The 19,769-nt window shown below is 59.4% G+C and overlaps 1 protein-coding gene across 1 annotated transcript; it reads right to left on the bottom strand.

Moving 5' to 3' along the window:
* Positions 1–3,889: 3,889 nt before the first annotated feature.
* Positions 3,890–19,039, bottom strand: PYGM (glycogen phosphorylase, muscle associated). Its single transcript, XM_067543922.1, has 20 exons — positions 18,660–19,039; positions 15,682–15,783; positions 15,437–15,515; positions 14,676–14,779; positions 14,116–14,247; positions 13,392–13,503; positions 12,945–13,027; positions 12,198–12,341; positions 11,973–12,065; positions 11,677–11,823; positions 11,065–11,228; positions 10,258–10,372; positions 9,827–9,928; positions 9,567–9,714; positions 9,093–9,151; positions 8,844–8,985; positions 7,258–7,465; positions 6,591–6,725; positions 6,095–6,161; positions 3,890–5,435 (listed from the first exon to the last, which is right to left on the bottom strand). Exons 1-20 carry the CDS (start codon positions 18,900–18,902, stop codon positions 5,283–5,285), a joined length of 2,532 nt encoding a protein of 843 aa, XP_067400023.1. The 5' UTR covers positions 18,903–19,039; the 3' UTR covers positions 3,890–5,282.
* Positions 19,040–19,769: the final 730 nt, after the last annotated feature.

The raw sequence follows: 19,769 nt of genomic DNA, 5'->3' as shown, positions 1-19,769 counted from the left end.
CACTGTGACTCAAACATTTGACAAGCTATAGTGCTGCTGCACAAACTATACCACACTGCACACACCCGGACCGTAGTGTACTGTGTGCGCGCACACACACACACAGCTCTGCTGCATGAACTATACCGCATTGCACACATCTGGGCCATAGTGTGCTGTGTGCACACACACAGACACACAACCATGCTGCACCCAAAATGAAGACCCATCAGTGCACTGCATGCTTGCACCCCCTCACACCGCTGGGTTGTGGGTCACAGCTGCATGGGGGATAAGGACCTTTTCTCTCCAGTTCCTGTATCTCAGCCAGGTCTCTGAGCTTTTATTAGCCACAATATGGCGGGGGGGGGGGGGAGGAGGAGGAGGGAGGAAGTGTCACCCCACTCCAGTGTTGTGGTCCCTTCTTCGGTTAGGACCACTCAGCTACAGCGGGGACACTAATCTGAGACACGTGTTCCCCCTCTCACTGAAATGGTTCATCGCCCCATCGCCACCTTTACAGCCCCCCCACATCAGCCACCCATTATGCCCCCAGGGCACCTTCCACCCTGCCAACCCCCAGTTACGGGGGGATTATAGGCCACAGGCAGTGCCAGCTCAGCAGCCCCCAGACCGCCCATGTATCCCCAAAGCGGGGGCAGCGGCAGGAGAGCCCCCATGTGCCTGGCTTGCTGAGCGGGAGAGGGAAGTGCAGCCAGGAACCAGGGCTCAGCGTGACAGGGCAAGCGTGACGGGGTCAGGGGCTGGGGGCAGAGGGATGGTGTGACGCGCCAAGGGGACGTGCGATGGGGCCCAGGGTTGCTGTGCTGGGGGCAGGGGGCCGATGTGAAGGAGGCGGGGGAGGAGGATCGGTGTGACGAGCCCGTCCGGCGAGAGACACCAGGGGCTGAGTCCCAGGAAACTCGTCTCACAGATGGGAGCGACTTTCACTGCCTCGGGCTGTGGGGCCGATCGGGGCCGGCGCCCCCTAGAGGGGCGGGCCCGTGTCCCGCTCCCCGCCCCCCTGAGCAGCCGGCGCCCCCTAGAGGGGCAGGCCCGGGCCCCCCCCCGCCCAGCTCACCGGCTCCGCTCCGCTGCTGCGCTGGGCGATATTCAAACAAGCGCGGCCGGGCTGCACAATGCGGCTTGTGTCTCCTTATCGCCCCCCGCTTCCTCCCGGCGCGCGGCGGCTCGTGCGGGTCCAAACGCCGCCTGCTCTGCCCGCCGCACCGACAGCCCCGGCCCGGCCCGCAGCTGGGGGGCGCAGCGGGCGGCAGGAGGCGCTGCAGGCGGGGGCAGCTGGGGGGGGGGGCGCAGCAGGCGCGGGGGGGCGCAGCGGTACACACCATTCGTCCCTCTCCAGCTCGCTCACGCCGGCGTTTGCTCGCCCTCTTCCCCACTCGCCCCCCCCCCCGCCAGCTGATCCTCCCTCCTCGTCCTGCCCCCCCCCGCAGAGCCACAGACGCAGGTGCCGCTGCAGAATCCTTAATCTCCCTCCCTCCCCCCCCCCCCCAGTGCCGGGAGCGCTGCCCTCCCCCAGCGCCAGTGGGGTTGTGGGCATCAGAGCAAAGCGGGGAGCAGCCCCCCCCCGCCAGTTCCGTGTGCACCAGTTAATGTGGGAGGGGGCGTCTCTGGGGACCCCCAGCTGCTCCCCCTAGTCTCACGTGCATCTGCTAATCTGGGGGGCGATTTGAGGGGTAATAGGGCAAAGGAGGGAGAGGGGGTGTCTGGAGCTCTCCGACACCCCCCCCCAGGGGATGCGGGAGGGGGGGGCACTGGGCGCTGTGCTCTCAGCCATGGACGGGCCAGGGGGTGACTCCAGACCATGATGCCCACTCCTGGGGGGAGCCTGAGGCTGCAGCCAGCTCCAACAATATCCTGTTGCTATGGCAACCAGCCCCCCACGGAATGGGGACCCTGCTAGGCAGGGTGGGGGGGATGGAGAGAGCTGGTCTTAGCCTCCCACCCACCCTGGCCCAGGGGGTTCCAATGTCCCCCTCTCCCCCTCAGGCCCAGCCAGTTGCAGCAGCATCCCCCGTCAGGCCCAGGGGGTTTCAGCCCCTCAACCCCATTTAGCACCCACCTGTCTGGCAGTGATGATGGAGAACAGTGCCGGCCCGCACCCCTTCACTGGGTGCTGTGTCAGGCAGGGTGCGGCAGGCTGGGGGGGAAGTGGTCTGTGGTTGAACAGAAATGCCACGCGTGTTCCTGCAGCTGGCTAACAGCCCTGAACTCTGAGGCAGGGTGGGGAACACCCTCTCCTCCCGCCTGCCCTGCCTGCCCTCTTGCCCATCCCTCCCCTCTGGATCAGATCCTTGGCTCCCCAAGAGCCAAAACTTGCTCACTCACTAACCTACGAGAGCAGGTGTAACTGCACCCCCAGGTGACACCCGCTACAGGGGTGCCGTGGTGGGTGCATGGGACTGTCCTAATATCCTGACACACACACCCATGGAAGGGGCAGGGCAGCACCACAGTGCTAAGGGGTGTTAGCCCCATCTGCGCAGTGGGGCATTTGTCAGGCCCCAGCATTGCTCTGGTACAGGATTGAATGGTTTAGATTGGGGGGAGGGGGGATGGACTATGGACAGTGGGCTCTATCCCCAGCTCTGGCAGGGGAAGTGGGGTTTAGTGGTTAGAGCTCAGGGGGCAGGGGCTGGGAGCCAGGACTCCTGGCTTCTGTTCTCAGCGGGCTGTGAGACCTTGGACAAGCTGATGGCTGAGTTGCCCCTTCGGCAAATGGGGCTGAACCCTTTTGGGTCCCAGCCTCGCAGACAGAGGGCGTGTGGGATCCGTCCTGCAGTTGGTCCCTTGCTCTCTGGATCCCCCTTATGGACACGTCAGGAATTGCTGGAGCATGCTGCGTGTGAGAGCTGGCAGTGTGTGTGTGTTTTTGTGTGTGTGGCCGGCTCAATGTATGTGAGCGGTTTTGTGTGCATGCACAAAAGACAGTTGAGTGTGACAGTGCACGAGTGTGAGCTGGCAGTGCATGTGTACGTGTGTTTCTGCCTGTACTGGCTCAGTGTGCGTTTGTGCAGGTTGTGTGTGTGTGTGTGTGTGTGTGGATGCATGCACAAGCAGGGTGGATAGGTGGGAGGGGCCAGTGGCTGCTCGTGTGTGTGGCTGTGCGCTCCTTGGGTGCACTGCCCTGCTGAGATGCCAATTAATCATTGTGGCTCCCAGCAGCCTTGGAACCAATTATGGTAAGTGCAGTGCCTGCTGGCCAAAGGGGGGTGTCAATGCCTGCCAGCCTCTCCCCCTTCCCCCCCCCCCCGAGCCAAGGGAGGAGGAAGTGGTGGGGGGAGGGTACTAGATTTGTGATTTTTCAAAACAACAACCCTTTAGATTCATGGTTTATAGTAATGCCATAAATCAAGGAACCCAGGAGTCCTGGCACCCAGCCTCACACCCCCCACACACTCCCCTGAGAGCTGGGGATATAACCCAGCCCCCAGCTCTAACCCCCCTAGGACCCCACTCCCCCCCCCGCCACTAGGAATCTCCTCCCCCACTCTGGGTATGTTTGTGTTGGGAAGCTATTTTTAGCACCACTTCCCCATCCCTGGGTGTTAAGGAGCAGCTGTTGTGGCGGGGGGATTTCATACCCTCCCCCCTCTGCGCCCCCTCACTTGCTCTTGTGAAGGGCAGCTCTGACAGGTGGGGAAGGGTGGCCCAAGCTCCCAAGAGAGGGCTAAAGGCAGTGCTGGAGATACAAGCCAGCAGGTCTGGCTTCCCGCACCCCTGCTCTAACCCACTCGCCCCCACTGCCCTCCAGTGCTGGAGAGAACCCAGGAGTCCTGCCACTCACGAGTCACCAGGAGTGGCACAGGGTTAGGGGCAAGACCAGTTTCTGTGTGAGGTGATATACGGATATCCAGGGGGAGGGGGGAAAAAAAGCAACACAGCCACGAGCCTTGAATGTCATCTTTATTGCTGGCAGTGGGTCGCAGACCCGCCACAGCCGAGGGAAGTGGGGGGTGGAGAGGCATATCCCACAGATCCTTAGACTCCCCACCCAGTGTGGGCAAGGGCTGGGACCCACACCTATGGGACTGTCATTAAAATTCCCAGCACGTTTCGTTCCATCCACCCCCAATTAAAATAGTTAAATGTCACAGGATATTTGCACAGGTTCCCCGCCATAAGTTATAAAGGACTCCTAAAAAAATAACAAAAACAAAAACAACACCCTCAACAGGCAGCAAGTCTGTGGCAGGTCCCGTGGTTCTGTTGGCTGTGGGAGAAGAGTCGCATAGCCCAGGTAAAACAGTATTACTGAGGTGTAGCACTAGGGTGGGGGATAGAACCCAGGAGTGCTGAGTCCCACTCTCTCCTTGGTCTAACTACCAGACCCCACTCCTCTCCCAGAGCTGGGTACGGAACCCAGGAGTCCTGCTGCCCACGCCCGCTGGCTTCCCCCACACCGGGAAGAACAAAACAAACACAGCACGACTCTCCAAGTGGTAGCAGGGGGCTAGCATCAGGCACTGAGACCGTGTTGGGGTGAATGCAGTGGGAGACGGATGTGTGTAGACAGAGATGTAAGCCGGGAGCGGGGAAGGAGTGACTCTGTTTATTTTAAAAGCCTCAAGGGTGTGGGGACTGATCCCCCCCCCCAAATTTAAAACCACACCAGGGCAATGAAGGCAGGGCCCCCCACCCCAGCTAATCACACATACAAAGGTGTACATGTGTGTGTGAGCGCCTGTGCAAAAATGATGCACTAGGAAGGGGGTCAAAGGGCTGGAGTCCTGCTAAGAACAGCCCCCCTTCCACCCTCACAGCTCCCCTCCCACCCCTCTCTTCACCTTGGGAACTCACACACCCTTCTATCTTTTTAATAGATGTGGGGACCATGGGATTTTAACCTACAGAATGTGTACACGCACCCACACATTTATGGATGTTCACCCCTTAAATGAGCTGGATGGGGGAATTAGAATGGGGGAATTTCCACCCCCTTAAATAAATAGCACATTATGGGGGTAGAGGGAGAGGAGGAGGAAGTTAAACCCCCCACACACCCGAATTCTCTGGGCTTCTTCACCCTCCAAACCCAGGGAATTTGGGGGGGGAAGCACAGGAATTCAATTTTCCCCCTGCTTATCCTCAGCTAGGCAGAGGCAGGAGTTAATGGCCAGTTCTCCCTGGGGAGGGTGCAGGGGGATCCCCCCTATAGAATGCACACAATGGGGGACGTGCTGAGGATCTGGGGGAAGCCAGCACAGTCTCTGTTTGCTGGCACCTGGTGGCGCTTGGATGGGGTTGGGGGGCAGGGTCAGGGAGGCCTCGGGGGGGAGGGGCTACTCGCGGGGATCGTCTGGCGCAGGGATTTTGTGGTGGGTGGGTTCGACACCCCAGATCTCCCGGGCGTACTGAGCGATGGTGCGGTCACTGGAGAACTTGCCCGAGGTGGCGATATTTTTAATGACCTTCTTGGTCCATTCCTTGGTGTTCTGGGGGAAGAGAGACGCAGGTCAGTGACATTCCCACATGGACGGCTTGGGGATGGGGAGGCTGGCCATGCGTGGGGATGGAGGGAGGGTCAGTGTGTGTGTGTGTGGGGTGGGGGGGGGGGAGGAGAATATGGATGGAGGGAGTAGTGTGCATGGGTATATGGGGACAGAGGGGGTGAGTATGGTGATGGACTGGGATATATGAGGAGGGATGGAGTGTATGGGGGTGGAGGGAGAAAGGGGTGAGCGCACGGATGGATGGATGGAGGAAGGTGTATGGAGATGAGGGGAAGCGTGGGAATGATGGATAGACAGGTAAAGGAACATGTATGGGCATGCACGGGTAAATTCAAGTGTACCGCTGACTGTCATAACATTTGAACACCTTGAAATAAAGGTGAGTAGTGGGTTTTGATCTTTCCATTTCTGCCTACAAAGTTCCCTCCTGTCCCTTTCCAGCCCCTATGCAGGGCTGGGACTCTCTCTTGAGCTGGTCAGCGTTTTTCTGGGATTGAGGGGCCTAGAGCTGAGCCAGGATGCCCAGGAATAGAGCCCACGAGTCCTGCCTGCCAGCCGCCTCCTGCCACTCTAACCATTAGGCCCCATACCCCTCCCAGAATTGGGCCCCTCCCAGGGGCCACTAGGGGGTGCACACTCACCTTGTAGAGGGCACTGACATTCTCCTGGCATTTGATGTAGGCTTCGTAATCGGCAAACACTTTGAATCTGGAGTGGGAGGGGAAGCAGGAGGGCATCAAGCTGGAGGAGGGTGTCCTTGTGTATGCTGCCACCAGCTGCCCACAGCTGGGACCGACACTGTGAGCCTCAGCAGAGGGCATGGCCAGAAGCAGATGCCCGAGGTCTGGGAAAATCTTCCCCCAAGGCCTCAGCTGCCCCTCTGTCCCCTCACTGTGTGCGCACTTATGGGAACAGAACCCAGGAGTCCTGGCTCCCAGTTCCCCTTCCCATAACCCACTAGACACCATGCCCTTCCCAAAGCTGGGAACCGTGCCCAGGAGTTCTGACTCCCTCTCCTTCCCCACCTCTGCTCTAACCACTAGCCTCACCTCCCAGAGCTGGGCATAGAACCCCCTCCACCCCACACCAGGCATGGTTGCCTCTGCCCCTTATTCCCTCCCCGCAGAGCCCTCCCACCTGTCATGGTTCATCAGCATGTTGACAATGTCCTTGAAGAGCTGGGGCTGTTTGGGGGAGAAGAAGCCATTGCTCAGCTGATCGATCGCCTGTTTGAGCTCTGGGATGCGGTCATAATAGTCCTTGGCGCAGTAGCTGGAGCCGTGGGGAGAAGAGAGGCAGGTTACCTCAGGATCGTGATTCCCCCCAGCTCAGCGTGGCCTCAGGGGCTCCCCGTCCCAAAGCAGAAGCACAGCCCCCACAGCCGGGTCTCCCCCCAGGGGACTCCCAAGCCTCTGCCTAACCTGGCTCCCCCACCAGCCCCCAGGCGGGAACCCAGCAGCACCGGGAAGGCAGGCTGAGGGAACTGGGGCGGGATCCCAATAGCATGGCAGGCACATGGTGTGGGAAGCCCAAGCGGGTGGGAAATCAGGAAGGGACCCTAGCAGCAGGAGGAAGGCAGCGTCAGGAGCAGGTCCTGACAGCAGGCAATGGGTAGGAATCTGGCACTGGTCTAGGGGGCACCATGGGTAGGAGATCCAAGCAGTGGAGGAAAGGATTCTAGCAGCTAGGTAGGGGTGGGGCAGAGAGGTTGGGGCATGAATCTGGCAGCAGGGAAGGGGGCATGGGAGTGGGGCCTGGCAGCATGGTTCCCTGCAGGACGGAGGGGCAGGTGCCCAGCCCCCACCCTTTCCTGTCCAGCTCTTCCACGTCTTCCACCCGCATGCCAAAGATGAAGAAGTTCTCCTCGCCCGCCTCCTCTGCCATCTCAACATTGGCGCCGTCCATGGTGCCAATGGTCAGCGCCCCATTCAGCATGAACTTCATGTTGCCAGTGCCCGAGGCCTCCGTGCCAGCCGTGGAGATCTGCTCAGACAGGTCAGCCGCCGGGACCACTGCAGGAGAGACGGGATTAATGGGCTGGGTGGGCAGTAGTGGGGTCGGAGGCTGCCAGGTACGGAAAATGGGCCCATTTGCCTGATCCAGGGCAATGGGATGGGGGTGTGTGTAATGGGGATCAGAGGTCACTGTCCCTCAAAGTAGCACCCTGGACCCCCCTATTCACCATTGTGATGTGATCATGGTATGTTCTGTACCAAATCCACCTTGTGAGCCATCATTTGAAAAGTCTTGATCTGTTGAATATTGCTATCCTGTTGGATTGTATGTGTTATTTCGGATGTGAAGTTATGAAGCGTAGCTATGTGTGTGTGTGTGACGGAAACTTGTTAGGAGATGCCCATAGCCAGCCTTTCAGTGGCAACGAAGAAGCACCTAGTAAGACAGAGTTACATCCGGACCAGCCAGACGTATTGATAGCCCATCTAGAAGAATCCACTCTCCCAAAGACTCCTCATGGAGAGCACGTATGCAGTGTGGGCTACCTGAATCCCATGTCACTGCCAGGATCTTTCTAGCAGCTGGAAGAAAGTATAAAAAAAGAGAGATAGTGACATCACTTGGCCTCTCTCCCCTGCCACCTCAACACCTGGAAGATCATCTGGAAGACAAAGCCTTTGAACTGGGGAGATCAGTCCCAGGCTCCGAGGGAACTTGGCCTGCTTATTAAGAAGTGTAAGCTGCCTGTAACATCTACTAGAATGAGAAAAGTGTTTGATTCAAGTCTTGCTTAGTCTGTAGAATCTAGACTGCAGTTTTATTTTTATTTCTTAGGTAACCAACTTTGATCTCTGTGCCTGCCACTTATAATCTCATCTTTCTGTAGTTAATAAACCTGTTCTATATTTTACCTAAAACAGTGTGGTTTTGGTTGAAGTGTTTAGAGGATCTCAGCTCAGGTTAACAAGGGCTATTGCATGTCCATTACCCTTGGTCAGAGTGGCAAACTAATCAACAAGCTTGCCCTTTCCAAGGGTGTGTTGAGATGCGTAAGATGGTATATTTCAGGGATGCAAGGCTGGGGTGACTGGCTGGTGGATGGCTGAGTGACCCCAGCACCTGGAGGGGTTTGCTGCTTGTCACAGGCATGGCTGTGAGAGACGGCGCAGGCTGGACAGTTAAGGGGGCACAGCGGTCCCACAGATCCAGGCTGTACCCCGGGGGTCCCGTCCTAGTTGTCATGTGCGGTACACACCGCTCTGAATCAGGGTGGAAGGGATGGTGGGGTTGGAGGTCAGAGGTCGCTGCAAGGTGCAAATAGCCCCATGGGCCTGATCCGTCAGAAGTTGCTGTGGTGGGGTAGACAGGCCCTCAGTCTGATCTGGGGCAGTGGTGGGGGGAGAACAGCAAGATCAGAGGTCACGGCCTCCCTACCTTTCTCAGCCAGGGAGACGCGGTAGTTCTCCAAGAAGATCATCTTGAGGCGGTCGCCGATGACAGGGTCGTTGTTGACGACGTCCCCAATGGCCGTGATCAGCTTAATGATCATCTTGGCCATGTGGTAGCCAGGGGCAGCCTGTGGGAGCGGGGTGGAGTGTGAGACCACGGCTTAACCCCCAGCCCTCACCTCCCGCCAAGTGACTGCAGTGCTGAGCGGGGTGGACCTTTGTCCCTGGGTCTCACCTTGCCGCCGATCATGACGGTGCGTGGCACAAAATGCTGGTTGGGCTCCCTCTTGATCCCTGCAGGGAGAGAGGTGGGGTCAGGGTCAGATTAGGAGGCCAGTCCCTGGGCTACCCAGAGAGCACAGCTGGCCTGGAGTTGGTTGCCTGATAGCTGGGAAGAGTCAGCAGATGGGCCCAACAGAATTTTAGTAGCTGCTCAAAGCCTTTGCCACTGGCTGTGATAGCCCCAGCCCTGCCCCCACCTTGCCCCATTCCTGACCCTTGGCTCCGATTCCTCGCTACCGACTCCTGCTGCAACCCCTGGGCCTGGTTCCAACACTGGGTATTGCCGCTCATGTCAGAACCCCTGAAAGGGGGAGTGGAGACTAGTGATTAGAGCAGAGGAGGGCGGGCAGTCAGGACTCCTGGGTTCTCTCTCAGTTTGGACAGGTAAATGGGGGCCGCCTGGATACCCGAGTTCTCCAGCACTCACGGTTGTAGAGGGTGATGACGTGGAGGCAGTTGAGCAGCTGCCTCTTGTACTCATGGATCCTTTTCACCTGCACATCGAAGAGGGAGTTGGGGTTGATCTTCACCTTGTAATCCGACTCCAGGTAGGCAGCGAACTTCAGCTTGTTCTCCTGGGTGAGAGAGCAGAGATGGGAACCAAGCCGTCCCCTGCCCTGGGGCCAGATCACAGCCAGCACCCTCTAGAGGGGAAAGGCCCCAGGTCCCATTTCCCTGCCCTGGTACCTGTTTAACTTTGGCAACGTCCCGGATGAATCCCTCGTCATCCACAAAGGCCAGAAGCTTTTTCAGATGGTCGAGGTCAGAGATGTATTCCTCCCCAATACGCTGGGGAGAGAGAGAAGAGTCAGAGCCAGGCCTGGCACAGGAGAGCTGCCAGGCACCTCCTCGCTCTGCCCTTCCAGGGGCAAGGCAGAGGAGAGGGGTTCAGCCTGCGAATGCCCTCCATCCCTGCATGGTAGCCTGCCCCCCAAAACTCCCCTCTCTGTCTATCAACCCCACAATCCCTGAATGGTGCTCCCCAAACATCCCGCACTTGCCTCTGTGTGGTGCATCCTTCAAACCCCCACATCCCCCATGTCCCCATCCCTGCATATCACCCCTCAGGACCCTTCCCCTCCAGGACCCCCACGGGCCTCCCCCATCTCTGCACTCACCTCAGCAATGATCTCGGCCAGTCCTGGGTTGCACAGAACCAGCCCGCGCCGGGGTGTAATACCATTGGTTTTGTTCTGGAATTTGTGCGGCTCAAATTCATAGAAATCCTTGAAGCTGGAAGGGGAGAGAGAAAGGGAATGGAACAGGAAACAAATGAATGAGAGGGAAAGAATCAAAGCAGGACCAAAAACAAACTAAAGGGCAAAAGGGCAAAGGAGTGTGCGGGGGAGAGGACAAATGCAAGAATTGATGAGAGAGAAAAGAAGTGAAAGAAATGATCAAGAGAAGAATGAATGAATCAGGAAAAAATAAGAACAAAAAGAAAAGTGAATTAGGAAAAAAAATGAAGGAATGAGAAAAGAACAGAAGAAGAGGAAAAAACAAATGAAACAAAAAATACAAAGAGGCAAAAGAGGAGAAAAAGAAAGCAGGGAATGAATAGAAAAAGAGGGGAAGAAAGTCAAATATATGGAAAAACAGGAACAGGGACAGAACAGAAAGAGGAAAGAAGAGACTAAATGAAAGAACGAAAAAGAGGGTAAGGTAAAATGAAATAGGAAGGAACAAGAGAAGAGAAAGATAAAGAGAATGAATGAACGAAAAAGGGAAAATAGGAAAAAAAAAATCAAAGGAATGAGAGAAGTGGGAAAAATGAAACAGGAAGAAATGAAGGACGGAAAAGAGAACAGAGGATGAAAGAGGAAAGGGATGAACAGGAAGAGCAGGAATGGGAGTGGCGGGGGCACGGACTATGGGGTGCAGGGAAGGGTGAGGGGACGGAGCATGGCAAGGTGTGGGGCACATACACAGTGTTCTTGATGATGTCAGAGTGGATGCGGGCGACCCCGTTGACGGCATGGGAGCCCACGATGCACAGGTGCGCCATGTTGATCCTCTTGACGCTGCCCTCCTCCACCAGGGACATGCGCCGCAGCCGGTCATGGTCCCCAGGGAACATGGCATAGACTTTCTAGGTGGGGACACGACACAATCTGGATGGAGCAGGCACCCCCAGAAAGAGACTCTGCAACCCAGCCCCCCCCCCAGGAGGAAAATGGGGGTTTCCTACTCCCCCAGCCCAAGAACACCCATCCCCCCAGCACCCACCCATCCCCCCACTGGGAGCCAATCCCAAACGCCCATGGTTCCCCCCCAAGCCATGCACCCCAAATTCCTGATGCCCCTCCGCAACTTCACTCCAGCAAGAGCATATGTGAATCAGCTGCAGAGCCAGGGAAAGGACCCAGGAGTCCTGACAGCACCCCACAACATTAAACCACTAAACTCCACTCCCCTCCCAGAGCTGGGAAGAGAACCCAGGAGTCCTGGACTAACACATTCCAGTCCCTGCCACATATGGAGGGAAAGGGACTTCTCCACTGGATTAACCCTGCTCCATCCCCAGGGGCAGAGCTTACATCAAGGAACCTCTGGTTAATTTCATAGATTATCTCCAGGTGCCGGGGCAGGAGGGTTTCCAAGAGATGGACGGGCCAGCGCTCCAAGGCCTCAGGCAGCACAGTGTGGTTGGTGTAGGCACAGGTCTTCACTGTGATTTCCCAGGCCTGGGAGAGAGACAGCCTGTGAGGATCCTTGGCCCAGCGTGGAGATGCAGCCACCTCTGGGGTGGGGCATGGGGGCTGTTCGACAGCAGAACGACACCCACTCCCTAGAGCACAGTGCCCCTGGTGCTACTCACTCCCCACCCCCTTACCTTGTCCCAGTCCAGTTTCTCGATATCAACCAGCACCCTCATGAGCTCGGGGATGGCAAGGGAGGGATGCGTGTCGTTCAGCTGGATAGCGACCTACAGGAGAGAGGCAGAGCTCAGACCATCAGTGACAGAGGACACGTGCTTATCCGCACACGCCACCGCCACCCCACTGCCAGTGCTCCTGCCCCACTCCCCACAGCGCCCCCTGCTGGGAGAGGCCAGTACCTTGTCAGGGAAGGCATCAAAGGAGGTGCGGACAGGGTCCCGGCTGCCGAACTTGGAGGATTTGAAGCGGCGGATGATGTCCTGCAGAGTGGCCGCCACCACGAAGTACTCCTGCTTCAGACGCAGCTCCTTGCCCTCAAAGAACTGCAGCGAGGAGGGGCAGGTAAGGACAGGCACCACCAACCCACTCCAGGCCTGTATGACCCCAGCCTCAGAATGGGCCAGTGGCTTCAGATACAACCCGGGCTCTCTGCCGCCCCTGCTCACAACACAGGCGAAGTAGGGGCAGCCCTGGGAATGTAACTCAGGAGTCCTGGCTACTCGGCTCCCTATTCTAGCCACTAGACCCTGCTCCTCTCCCAGAGCGGGGAGGAAACCCAGGAGTCCTGACTCACTGCAATAAGCAGGGACAGGAACAACCTGCTCAAGCAGGGGGCTTCTCACTCTCCCACCGGTGATCCCGCATGATTGCAGAGCCCTTGAAGGGGGTCACATCTGAGACCTGGGGGCGGAGGGAAATCCCAGCTTTGCCCAATGGGGAACCCTCATGGCTAGTGAGATTTAGAACCACCTGACCCCCAGGGCCCTCCCCCTGCTGCTGGAATCAGGGGCTGGGAGTCAGAAGCAGAACCCCCCCTAAATTTCTAGTCCATAGCCCAGTTCTAACAGGCTCTTAAAGGAGCGGCTCCCTCCAGGAGATCCTGCAGTGGATGCAGGGGGCACTGGAGTGGGCGGGAGGCTACTCACGTTGTCATTGGGGTATAGCACCCGTGAAATGTTCTCAGCCAAGTTCCTGTCCAGCACGGCCTGGATGTAACCACCAACGTTAACTGAGGCAGAGAGAGAGAGAGAATGGGGCCTTGGTTCACAAAGGGATCCCTCGCTTGGTGCCGAGATGCAGCCACCTCTGGGGTGGGGAACAGGGGCTGTTTATTCAGGGATCCTTTACCCAGCCAGCTCCAGGCTGGGGCAGGCGGGGTGTTTATACAGGGACCCTTCAATGGTGGGGCATTGTGCTCAGCACTGACTGCAAGGGGACGTTGCCTCCTACTGAGCCCCGGCCCCTGGTTTTCCGCAGCCTTCTCCCAGCCCTGTCGGCACAGGGGGTCTGACAGCCTGGCCCCCTCGGCTGCTGCGATGAATCCAGCAGACACAAACCCTTGCCTGGGCTGGGGGGGCTCCCCCTTCACTCACAGTCCTTGAGGTTGAACTCGTTGGGGGCCCGGGCGGACCAGAGGCGCATGGTGTTAACGGTGTTGTTGCGGTAACCGGGTACGGGTGTATCATAGGGAAGAGCCAGGACCACCTGCCAAAGGGCAGCAAGGTTAGTGCCAAAGAGCAGTGCCAAAGAGCAGAGCCCGCCGTTCAGCCTCACATCCCATTGACACCCGCCCCCACCCCCTCTTTACAGGGGGCACTAAACAAACCGGGAACTGAATCCCCTGGGGAATCAAGGACCCAGGCATCCTGGCTCCTTGCCCATGTATTCCCAGGCTGGTGAGCGTGATGACACGCTCGTGCAACGGGCCTGCGCTTCTGGGCAAATCACACGTGCATGGAGGCCATTGTGCAAATGTACATGTGAGCATGAGCACAGGGGGACTCACACTCGCAAATGCACACCATCAGGCATATACACACACACACACTCACATGTAAAGGCCTGTGAATGCACCTCTGCCCCTATGCACAAGGCTGGTGCACCAATGGCTATGCATGTGACTGTGCACTCCCTCAGGCCCAAGGACACACACTCCCACACACCCATGGAGGCACACTCACCACTCACTCGTGCAGGGGGGCACACGCACGCCTGCCAGTCCCTCACGTACACATACACTCACGCCCGCACGCTGGTGTGGAAATACCCTTGTGCGCAGTTACACACTCGGCCCTCACCAAGGCCGCTCAGACTCACCTGCGTGTCGATCCACTTGGTGCCATCGGGCCCATGGTCCACATGCCCGTAGAAGTGCACGGGAATCATGTACTCGGGCCGGGCCTTCTCCCAGGGGTTGCCATAGCGCAGCCAATCATCAGCCTCCTCCACCTGCCAACGGGGGGGAGAGGGGGGATAGGAGAGAGAGGGTTAGCGGCACCTACACCCCCCATTGGGATCTCTTCACACACCCCAGGGCATCCCACCTACCCAGTCACCACCCCCCCATCTCCTGCTGGGATCACCCTCGCCCCACAGCACCAGCTGCCTCCCCACCAAGGGCAGCCCATGTTGACTCCTTCACCCCTCTGAGCAACCTCCCTGCCAGGCCTCTTACCCCACTCTGGAGGCAACTCGGCTGCCCCGCCCCGCCCCGCCCCACATCCCATCCCCCCAGGGCCCTGCCTGCCTAGCTGAAACCCCACCTGCCACAACCCCTCTGCACGGTGGGGGGGAAGGAGTGTGCCTGTCTCAACCCGCTCCCCTGGGGGAAATGACCCCCCATCCCATCCCTCGCACTGTGGGGGCGCATGACCCACCTGCCAGCCCCCAGAGATCTTCTGGTTGAAGATGCCAAACTCATAGCGGATGCCATAGCCGTAGGCGGCCAGTCCCAGGGTGGCCATGGAGTCCAGGAAACAGGCTGAGGGGCGAAAAGGGGGGGAGTGTGGGGCATTACAGACAGATCAAGGGCAGATGGAGGGTACCGTGGTAACAGCCAGATGGGGGGCAGGAAAATGGATGGGGATGGGGGGCAGGTAGTAGAGTGTGGAAGATGGGAGAAGGGTCAGCGAGTGGGATTCCAGTGATGGGAGGGGGCAGGCAGTGGGGTTCCCGTGATGGGGGTGGCGGACGGGGGGCAGGCAGCGGGGTTCCCATGATGGGGGTGGCGGATGGGGGGCAGGCAGCGGGGTTCCCGTGAGGGGGTGAGGGAAAGGCAGCGGGGTTCCAATGAGGCGGGCACGTTGCCCTGCACGGTGCCTGGGGCAGGTGCTCACATGGGTGCAGAGGCTGAATGGGCCCGGCCCCCCCCCCACTGCTGAGCAGAGCCGTGTGTCTGGCACAGGCGAGCATCTGCAGGGGCAGTGGGGGCAGGGCTGGGTGTGTATATCTAGGGGAGGCAGTGGCGGGGGGGCTGGGCAGAACCATCTGTCTGTGGGGAGTCTGGGATGTCGGGGGCAGTGTTGGAGGGCTGGGTGTGTCTCTGGGGGGCTATCCCAGCCCTGGACCCACAGGGTAGTCAGGCTCAGTGGCTGCCCAGCTGGCTCCCCTCCCCCCACTGCAGACTGGTCCCCCTCACCTGCCAGGCGCCCCAAGCCCCCATTCCCCAGCCCAGCATCCTCCTCGATCTCCTGCAGCTCCTCCATGTCCAGGCCCAGCTGTGGGAGGAGGAAAATAGGGGCATTAGGGGAGAATAATCACCTCCTGCTCATCCACCCCCACCACACCCCTCCCTGCCACTTGCCCATCACAGCCTCCCCCTGCCCCACCCCCTCTCCTCCCTGAACTCCCACCCCCTATCTACCCCGGCCAGCGCTGGGGTACCTGGTAGGTGGCCTCATCGCAGGCGTTCTGCAGCCCCAGGTTCACCATGGTGTTCTGTAGGGTGCGGCCCATGTAGAACTCCAGCGACAGGTAATAGATGCGCTGCAGACAGAGGGGGATGAGTGGGGGGAGGAGGGTTGGGGACCCCGTCAGCCCCTCTCCCAGGAAATAGGCCCTATGCCCCGTTCCCTGCCCCACTGAGCACACTAGTCCCCCAACCTGGGGCTGGACTGGAGCCAGTGCCCCCTAGAGAGGCAACGCTCCATGTTTCATTTCCCACTGCTGGGGCCATGGGCAGGACGTTATGTGGGGAGTAGAGGGGGGCAGGCAGAGGGTGTGGGGGCCCATAGATCAAGCCCCTGCTTCTCAATACAGTGAAGACCATTCAAAGGCATCTGCTGCCCAGCTAACCATTGGGGGGAGGGCAGGCGGGCATGGGCCATGCTATGTCAGCCCATCTCAGGTATGCAGCCACTGCCCCTATCCAGTGTCCCAGCCCCTCCTGCACCCGCCCCACCAAGCCAGGTTCCACCCTCACCCTCCCAATGGGCTGACACAGGCTCTTTGCTGGATTAAATGGCAAAAGTCAACAGCAAATGTCAGGCCGGGCTAAATATAGCCAGCCTGTGCCCCCCCCAGGACACTGAGATAGGATCAGAACCAGGGGCCCTGAGAGCTGGGATTCCTCCCCCGGCGTCACTTCTAGGGAAAGGCCCCATGTGCCATTGCCTGCCCCCCATGAGCCAGCCTAGAGGGGGAAGCTCTCCTATCCCATTTCCCCCCTCCAGCCAGTTCCCCCGCCCTGGTGCAGGGTCACAGCTGGTGCCCCCTAAAGGGGAAAGGCCCCCGTTTCCCACTGCCTGCTTCCTTCATCCTTCAAACTTGCCCCCTGCCTACTCCTATAACCCCAAATCTCTCCCCCAACTCTAGCTTCCCCCTTGCAGGTCCCCCATCTCCCAGCATGCCATGCAGCATCTCCATCAGCTCTTAATAGCTGCACATACTATCTCAAAGCTGCAGCCGCTGCAGCCTTCACCCCATCCCCCATGGAAGAGGAAGGGCATTAATGGGTCCCCTCATACGACCCCCATCCCCCACTGCGATTCCCCAGCCCAGCTGCTCGGCCCCGAGTGCAGGTCTCTGAGAGGCGGTTTATGCTGGCTCCTTGGCTCACACACACCCGGGACTTGGGGGCTAGCCAGGGATCAGGGAGAGGGGGGCCAGGAGGGCTGAATCACAGCGAAGGCGCTCACAGAGAGGGGTAGGGGCCTGGGGAGGGAAAGAACGAGGGGCAATGGGAAAGGAGGATGCTGTGGGAGAGCAGTGGGCATAAACGGGGGAAGAAAACACTGGGCAGAAAGGAGCAAAGGGCTTGAAGGTGATGTGGGGGGGAAAGGAAGACTGAGTGGAGGGGGGGGGAAGGGCAGGAGCAGAGGTGGTGGGGGAGGGCAAGTGGGTTTAGAGGTTTGGGGGTTTCCCATCTGGGCCTCTGGAAGAACCACCCTGTGAGACACATCCCCCCTGCCAACTTCTTGGGGTGGGGGAAAACCAGGCCCAGACGCTGACAATGGTGCACCCCCCGCCCCAGCTCTCCTCACCCGCTAGCCAGAGCAGGCCCTGAGCCCACTGTCCCCATGGTAGGAAGCAGAGTCAGCGCTAGGCCTAAGCAGCCCATGCAATTGCTTAGGGCCCTGACCAGCTCAAGGGGCCCCCCTATTCATTAGTGTGTGTTGCATGGGGAGCCCCCAAAATATTCCTGCTTAGGGCGCCCATTCGGTTAGCACTGGCACTGGCAGGAAGGCTGGCCCAGTGGGTAGGACACTAACCTTGGATTGGGGAGACTCCAGGTGAGAGGGGCAGGACCCATCCCTGCCTCCCAGGGAGGGAGGCTACAGGCTCTGCTCAGTTCTCACTGTCCCCACAACTAGCCAGGGGTGCTCTCCTGTGAGCCACCAGGTATTGGGCTGGATGGGCCATGGGGTCTGACAGGGGGCAGGGATAGGGGTGGCTGGATGGGCCCTAGGGGTCTGACCCCAAAATCTTCTGTGCCAGTAGCCCAGGCCTCTGCTCCCTGAGCGGAAGGAGGGCCTGGTCTGGGGCAGCTGGTGGGAGCAGTACAGCTGGTATTTATACCCCGTGTGGATCACACACTGAGCCAGCCTGGCACAGGGGGTCCCAGCACTGGAGTCTGGCTCCCAGGGGAGCAGGAGAAGGCAAGGGCTTGGCTCACACATGGGGGGAGGGGTCAGTTTGCCATCCTCTGCCCCCTTCTCCATCCCCCTCCCCTACAGCAAGGGGCCTGTCCAACAGGGAGACACCCCGGGCCCGACAGACAGGGTGCTGCTCCCAGCAGCAGCTCTGACCTGCCAGGGTGGCCCCTCTGCTGTCTACCCCCTGCCCCACCCCTAACAGTCCCCTCCCCTGCTTCTTGTTGCCCTTTTCCTGGTGGTCCCGCTTGCTGCAGATCCCACTCTGCTCCAGACCCTTCTGGCACCCCTCTCGCCTGACACTTTGCCCCTAGCATTCCCTGCACCTTGGAATCTCTCACGTAGCACTGCTGCTGTGTCCAGATCCTTCTGGCTGGGGCTCCCTGGCCGCCCCTCCCCAGTGCCTCACTGCCCTTCCCGTGGTTCAGCTTTCGGGGGCTGATCTCTCCCTTCCCTTGGGCACCCCTGGGCACCAGCCCCAACACACACACAGCCGGTACCCCCTCCCTAGAGTATCCCAGTGCACTCTCCCCTATCCAATGCACCCCAGCGCGCCTCCACCCTAGCGTGCCCCCGCCAGTGCCCCATGGGCATTCCCCCCCCTCCACCCCAACACCCTCCGGTACCTCCCTCCTCAACGCATCCCCGGGAACCTCTCCCCAGTGCGCCCCCGAGCACTCCCCCCTCCCCAACCTTGCGGGCCCCTTCTCAGGGCACCCCCACTCCTGTGCGCCCCCAGCACGCCCCGGGCCACTCGCCCCTCGCGCCCACCTTGGGGTCCTTCTCGTAGTAATACTGCTGGGTGCGAATCCACCTGCCCACCAGGTGGTCGCGCACGGTGTGCGCCAGGGCGAAGTAGTAGTCGCGGGGGGTGGCCACGTTGCGATCCTTCACCAGGGTGAAGTGCAGGTGCCGGTTGAAGTTCTTCTTGAGGTCGGAGACATTCTCCACCCCGGCCAGGCCTCGCACGCTGATCTGCTTCCTCTTCTCATAATCCGACAGCGGCCGAGACATCCTGCAGCCTCCTTGCGGGACCCGGGCTCCGTGCGCACGGCGGGGAGGGGGCGGGCAGGCCCTGGCACTGGGGCACCGGGCAGCCGGGCGAGCGGGAATGGCACGAAGGAGCGGGCCGGGTCTCCGCTCTCTGCAGCCCGCTGCAGCAAATGCGCCCTAAGCTCCGCCCCTCATGTATTATTAACCGCACCAGCTTGGTGCATTATTCATGAACCCCTCCTCCGGCCCGGGAGGGGCGGGGAGGAGACCCTCGCCCCGCCTTCTGGCTCTCGAGGCTCCTCCCCTTGTCTCATCAATTATTCATCTGATCCCGCCCACTCCTCTCCTTGACACCCCCCCCTTCCGCTGGGTGCCCTTTTACCTCTGGGCTGAAGAGATGCTGGGGGTGAAAGCAACAGAAGGGTTAACCAGGCCAGTAGGCAAGCCTGATAAAGGGCTCTTGCTGGTGCCCTTACTGCCATCTGTTACTGCCTAGGGAAAACATGGGAGGGAAACTACATGGAACAACAACATCTGAAACCCAGCTTAGCCCCCGACTCCTCTGTCTATGAAACCAGCCATCCCCAGGCTCACCCTCTACCTATTAATCCAACCCTCCCTCGCAAGATGCACCTCTCCAGCCACATATATAACCATCTACGTATTCACCCCGTACACAGCCTCTATCTACTCACATATTTGTCTATCTCCATTCCTCACCCACCTGGCAACTGAGCGATACTGTGCTGCCTTGGAAGCGGGGGTTGTAGGTTCTGGTTTCCAAGCCTGCACATGCTGCAGAATTACAGGGCTTGGAGCTGAGTCACAGCAGGATGTGGGCTCTGCCCCACTCCCTTAGCAGGCTCCTAGGACCCAGGTCCTGCCTGC

Source organism: Emydura macquarii, unplaced genomic scaffold, assembly GCF_026122565.2.
Source record: "Emydura macquarii macquarii isolate MOO-44397 ecotype Brisbane River unplaced genomic scaffold, CSIRO-AGI_Emac_v2 contig_968, whole genome shotgun sequence".
Taxonomy (NCBI): Eukaryota; Metazoa; Chordata; order Testudines; family Chelidae; genus Emydura; species Emydura macquarii.
The sequence above is the reverse complement of the archived record's forward strand: the minus strand, read 5'-3'. Positions and strand labels throughout refer to the sequence as shown.

Bases quoted from the DNA above. Each gene is read 5' to 3' on its own strand.
- PYGM (XM_067543922.1), bottom strand. From the start codon at position 18,902: ATGTCTCGGCCGCTGTCGGATTATGAGAAGAGGAAGCAGATCAGCGTG. The intron at 14,780-15,436 runs GTGAGGGGGACC...TTCGCCCCTCAG, and splicing joins GGGCTTGGGGCGCCTGGCAG to CCTGTTTCCTGGACTCCATG. The intron at 14,248-14,675 runs GTGGGTCATGCG...CCCCGTTGGCAG, and splicing joins AGATCTCTGGGGGCTGGCAG to GTGGAGGAGGCTGATGATTG.